The sequence below is a fragment of the Squalius cephalus genome (assembly GCF_949319135.1).
Source record: "Squalius cephalus genome assembly, chromosome: 16".
Lineage (NCBI taxonomy): Eukaryota > Metazoa > Chordata > Actinopteri > Cypriniformes > Leuciscidae > Squalius > Squalius cephalus.
In genome coordinates, this window is record NC_137137.1 from 28,105,292 (window position 1) to 28,111,478 (window position 6,187).

The 6,187-nt window shown below is 35.0% G+C and overlaps 1 protein-coding gene across 1 annotated transcript; it reads left to right on the plus strand.

Annotated features, from left to right (window-relative positions):
* Positions 1-1,576: 1,576 nt before the first annotated feature.
* On the plus strand, positions 1,577-5,808 carry LOC307174199 (taste receptor type 1 member 1-like; the record flags this gene model as incomplete). The annotated part of the gene is made up of 6 exons (XM_079897917.1): positions 1,577-1,820; positions 1,942-2,239; positions 2,384-3,130; positions 3,331-3,543; positions 4,551-4,671; positions 4,874-5,808. Exons 1-6 carry the CDS (start codon positions 1,639-1,641, stop codon positions 5,806-5,808), a joined length of 2,496 nt encoding a protein of 831 aa, XP_079754043.1. The 5' UTR covers positions 1,577-1,638.
* Positions 5,809-6,187: the final 379 nt, after the last annotated feature.

Genomic DNA, 6,187 nt, shown 5'->3' on the forward strand with positions numbered 1-6,187 from the left:
TATTGTTCATTTTCGGACGCGTTTCAGAATTGACTTCACTGACAGAGAGAAAGCAGAACTCGCATCATGCTTATTTTTCTTTATTTGGCAAAAAGCACAACACTTTGTTTTTATTGTGAGTATACACAAAAATAATACACACTTAACAGGATCGATTGATGTATGAAACTGGTTTGTAAGATAAAAGTCAACAGAGTATTTTGAGTCTCGTTTGAACTGATAAGAAGAAAAAAACGAGCAAATCACGCCGGCGTGATTGTCGACCCCAGGGGGTTAAGAGAATTCTTAGTGGTAAGATAAATTGTTTTGTGAATACGGCCCCTGATGTGCAGAAAAAATTGTAGAGCTTCACAAAATAGAAAGTGGCTGTAATAAAATAGCTAAAGCATAAAAAAAAAAAAATCACATTTCCACCATTAGAGCAATAATTAAGAAGTTCCAATCAACAGGAAATGTTACAAATCTGCCTGGTGATATGTGTCTATATAGCAGTAAGACAATAATAATATTGTCTTAATGCACGGCGAGGAGGATAGTTTGAGTGGCCAAAGACTCTCCAAGGATCACAGATTTTCATTGCAGAAAATAGTTGAGTCTTGGGGTCAGAAAGTATAAACAACAACAACAACAACAACAACAACAAAAATAATACATCACCACAAGTTGTTCGGGAGGGTTTCAAGAAAATAAATCCTCTGCTCGATCCAAAAACAAACTCCAGTATATTCAGTCACCAGACACTACTGGTGCTTTAAACAGGACTGTGTTCTATGGTCAGATTAAACTAAAAAAATTGCTGTTTTGCAGCAAACACTCAAGTTAGTTTTGGTGCACAAAGGGATAAAAAAAAAGTACCCCATGTGTACAATTAAATATACGGCGGCATCAGGCATTATAGTAGAAGACACAGAGATGTTATCTTGGCAAAATGAGGTTGCAAAAAGTACTGAAATTCTGACCAGGTCTGTATGTAGTACAATACAGTACATTATAATACATAATGGAAAATCTGGTTCTAATATAATGCAGTTCTATTATACTTTCTTAGAAGTCTGTGTCAGTAAGTGACACTGATTGTGCAATGTTACACTTGTTAGATGACAAATCTGGATTATAGTCATATGCAAAAGTATTTAAATTTATGCAGGAACTGGGTTAAGCAAATTTATTGTAAATGTAAAATTTATGCGAATAACCTTCCTGATTTAAGGTCACTGTTTCCCTAATTAAAAGCTGTTTCACCTCAACAGAAACTGCATAAAATCTCAGAATCTATATACATCATCACAGAGTAATTTGTTTGTATTTCCTCTCTTCCTCTAAACTGGGACACCTGACTCTATTCCACCTGTAAAACCCCTGCTGAGAGGTAAGATGGGTACAGTTTGTTTCACAAGAATTTAATTTGTAAATGTATGTATGAGGAGACGTTTGTGGTGTAATGCTCTACTTAATAACTGATTGACACAAGCTTTGTGAGTTTAGATATGGAAATAAGCATTCGTATCATTGAATATAGTGGTATAAGCAAATAGAAGTGTGTTTTAAGCAAATTAAATGTAGTATATCAGCCTGATTTCTCTTAAACGGCCAGCCACTACACAGCCTTGTTTCAAGATTAACGGTCCATCTTAAACCATGCTTCACAATAGCTTGTACGTTTTCCTTTTGGGCTTCAGTAACTGTTTCTTTTTCAAAGTTTCTTGGTCAACATCTGAGTTCAGCTTGGAAGGAGATTACTTATTGGGTGGCCTTTTCGCTTTACATGAAATTGATCAAGTAACACCCATTATCACCCCAGAGACCACCGAATGTTTCAGGTAAGCAAGGACCTTTTATCAGTCTGGAATTATCATTACGCAATACTGCAAAACAGCATTTCACATTTCTAAACTGAATTTTCAATGACATGCTATTAACTTCTTAACTGATGTTTTAAAGGCACAGTTCCTCAATATCTGGCTATCAGATGTTGCAAGTGATGAGGTTTGCTGTTGAAGAAATTAATAATTCCACCACTCTTCTGCCCAATGTATCTCTGGGCTATGAAATTTTTGACCATTGTTCTAACACAAAGAATTTCCGTTCAGTCTTAAGTTTTATCTCAAATAATGGATCAGTAAAACCTAAAGAAAAACTCAACAACTATCAGCCTAAAGTTATTGCTTTAACAGGGCCATATGGAAGCACAAGAACTATTACAATTGCCCCATTGATAACAATGGACCTTATGCCATTGGTAAATCTTACCAATTTTACATTACAATTTTAACAGTTTACATGAAAAAAAAATGTATGCACATTCTAGTCTTTGTTTAGAACAACCAGGTTATAATATGCTAAATTAATTGTTTATAATAATAGTGTTTCTTCTCTTTCAAAGGTGAATTATGGAGCTTCCAGCTATGCATTAAGCAATAAACTTCAGTATCCATCTTTTGTAAGAACAGTGCCCAGCAACAAAGACCTGATAGAGATGATTATTCACATCATACGATGGTTTGGATGGAACTGGGTTGCCTTTCTTGGTAGCCAAGACAATTACAGTTCAGACGGACTAAAGCTGTTTAACAAGTACATCAACAACACTGGCATTTGTTTGGCCTATCAAGAGGCTTTAAGCTTAAATGCAAACTACAGTCTAACACTTAAAAAGATTGGTATGCTTAACATCAATGTCATTGTGGTTTTCGCTGTACCACAATATGCAATCAACATAATCAAAACAGCCATATTAGAGAACATACGAGACAAGGTATGGATTGCAAGTGAAACATGGTCTATGAATCAACAACTTCCAAGAGAGCCAGGAATTAGGAATATTGGTACAGTCATTGGCATTACAGAGAGATTGCTGTCATTACCTGGATTTGATAAATTCATCTATAAAGACAGGGGAACAACTAATGTTAATTATAAACCTGAGAGTGAAGTCAAGAGTAATAGTAAGACATGTAATCAAATTTGTGATTACTGCACATTGTTGACCGCAGAGGAGATTATAAATGAGAATCCCTCATTTTCCTTTGCTATTTATGCCGCTATATATACCATAGCTCATGCATTACATAAGGTTCTGCAGTGTGACATGAATAAATGCCACAAAAACACAATGGCTAAGCCATACATGGTAAGTGAATTTATTTGAATCCATGAACATACCAATAATTGTAACTACATTCAATATTCATTATTTTAATAGCAATATTTTAATTAATTAAATAATTAACAATGTTTATATTTTAAGGAAATTGCATATTATGTCAATAATGTCATAGTAATATTATTATCAATTATTTTTCTTGTTTATTTGAACTTACTTAACAACAGCTTCTGGGAGAAATGAAAAAGCTGGATTTTCCACTCAATGGCCGTCAGGTGAAATACGATAATAATTATGATCCAACCATCAGTTACGCAGTTGTGCTTTGGCACACTGATGTAAATTCTCCACAGTTTGAGTTGGTGGGCACATATGATACATATCCAGAAATTACTTTTACCATTGACAACTCTCTTTTACCCTGGAGTAATAATGATTCTGTAAGCCTTATTTATTTATTTATTTGTTTGTCTGTTTGTTTGTTGGTGATCCTTCTTTAAATATTTAGCTTTGTAGATTGAAAAAAAATCTCAATCAGTTATACATATTTCTCCAAACAAATACCAGAACAATCTAGCAAATTCACAAAAAAAAAAAAAAAAAAAAAATTGTCATTGAAAAACACATGAAAAGCAAATACTTATGTTACCTACTGAACTGTTCTCTATTAATTACATACTTATACACAAGTATAGGCCTACAATTGAAAAAGTTAATTTATAATGACACAATGGAGATATTTTTCCACTTGTTTATCTTGAGCTATGGATCTAAAGAAAGGACAGTGTGAATTCACTTGAATTCATGTCTGGCAGATATATGCCTCAATATCTCTGCAGGCCGCTTGGAGAAGAGTTACTTTGACATAGAGGTTGTGGTTGAACATCCTCTATCTCCAGGAGATATCTAACAAATGGAATCAGAAATGAAGAATATAGCGGAACCAGCATCATCACAAAATGTAGGTGATTTTCTAACCCACAATGAATGGTGGATTTGGATATTGCCTAACCCTATAAGACAAACACTGACCAATGACATTCCTTCGTTGACTACAGAACAGAACCCATGATTCATCTATTAGAGTGGCTCTCATCTCATCTTGCCAACTCTTGAACGAGTTTTGGAAATCTTCCCGTTTCCTCTTCACCTATTCCACCCTTACTCTTCCTCAGACCAGTCTACCTATTCTCATGCACTATTTTTGCCATTTGCCATTTATTATTTGTTTGCTTTGTTTTCACAGATGGTCTCGTATGTAAGGCAAAGTCATGATAGTTAAGGGAATTACATTATTTGTATTCTGTAATTTGCAGTCCATATATAGGCAAACATAGCGTTTAGGCTCTGTTAATTGTTTGAGAACACTGGTCTTAGTTTGGAGAAATGTGTAAAATTGATTGAGAATTTTTTTTACTTTAATAACACGTTTTCCCATTCCTTAAAGGTTCCTTTCTCAAACTGCTCTGTTGAGTGTAAGGAGGGATTTTCAAGGCAACTTGAAGGTTTTCATAGTTGCTGTTTTACATGTAAAAAATGCCCGCGTAACAGCTATGTGGATTATTCTCGTAAGTATACTATAGGTGTCGGTCAGTAACACCTTTGTGTTTAAGCTTCTTCAGTCCATTCTATCACCACAATGCTTTTGGAATATAGGAAACTTTTTGAAGTGTGATTTGAAGACAATATTTTCCTACATCCAGTTACTATTATTATGGCTTTTGGCAAAAAGTTATTACTAAACATTCATATTATTTTACTGTTTCTCAGGGGACCCCTATACCTGTTTTCCATGTGCAGAGAGTGAATGGTCTGATGAGGGCAGCGCGACATGTAAGACACGTTCTGTTGTCTATCTTCAGTTCACAGAAATCTCCTCCATCGCTGTCATGGTTTCTGCCACATGCCTAATTATTCTCCTTTTTGCCATATTTTGCCTTTTCACCTATAATTACAACACACCAGTGGTGAGGTCTGCTGGTGGTAGCATGTGTCTTCTTATGTTGATATGTTTGATTATGTCTTCCAGTAGTGTATACTTTTTTTTTGGACAACCCACAGTTGTACATTGCCACCTGAGAAATGCCATTTTTGCATTTTTCTTCACTGTCTGTCTTTCATGTTTGACTGTCCGTTCCTTTCAAATCATTTGTGTTTTTAAAATGGCTGCTCAGTTCCCTAGGGTGCACAGCCTTTGGGTAAAGCACAATGGACAGTGGCTCTTCATTGCATTTTCTTCTGCCATTCATTTAATTTCTTGTGTGATATGGATGACTGTCTCTCCTGACAAACCCATCGCTGACTCATGGACTTTTAAAGATCAAATTATGCTCATCTGTGAAATGGGGAACACTATAACCTTTACCATAGTTGTGTTTATAAGTTGGTTTCTTGGTTTCCTGTGTCTCCTGTTTTCTTACATGGGAAGAGATCTTCCGAAAAATTACAATGAGGCCAAATCAATAACTTTCAGTCTCATTTTGTACTATCTGAGCTGGATTGTGTACTTCACAGCATACCTCTCTGTCAAAAGCAAGTACATCATGCTTTTGAATGCAATGGCCCAGATATCTAGTATATATGGAATTCTCTTAAGCTATTTCATAACGAAATCTTACATAATAATATTCCAACCTCAAAAGAACACTCCCGCATACTTTCAAACATCTATTCAAAATTACACACAAACCATTAGTAGGACTTAGACCACAATGCAAAGATGCAGATCCACAAGGGAATTGCAGTTGCTATTAATTGGAGGATTTGTAGCTCTCTAAAAACCCCTCTACTTGGGAGTAAACCTTGTTAAGCTGTTAGCATTAGATCCTTCACTATTATGTTACCACAATATAAACACACGGTAAAAGTAGAGAAGGAAGAAACATTCTGGGGTTTATTCTGCACTTTAACACATGTGATTTATGACAAGAGTAATTAAAATTTTTATACAGCTGTTCTTCACATACTAGCATTTACACTTAAGTGTTAATGTAAACACTAATGCTTGCTTTTTACATGTAATAAAGAACATTTTCAAAACTTCCACAACTCTAAGCAATCAATATAGATTTGTGAGGTTTGGAT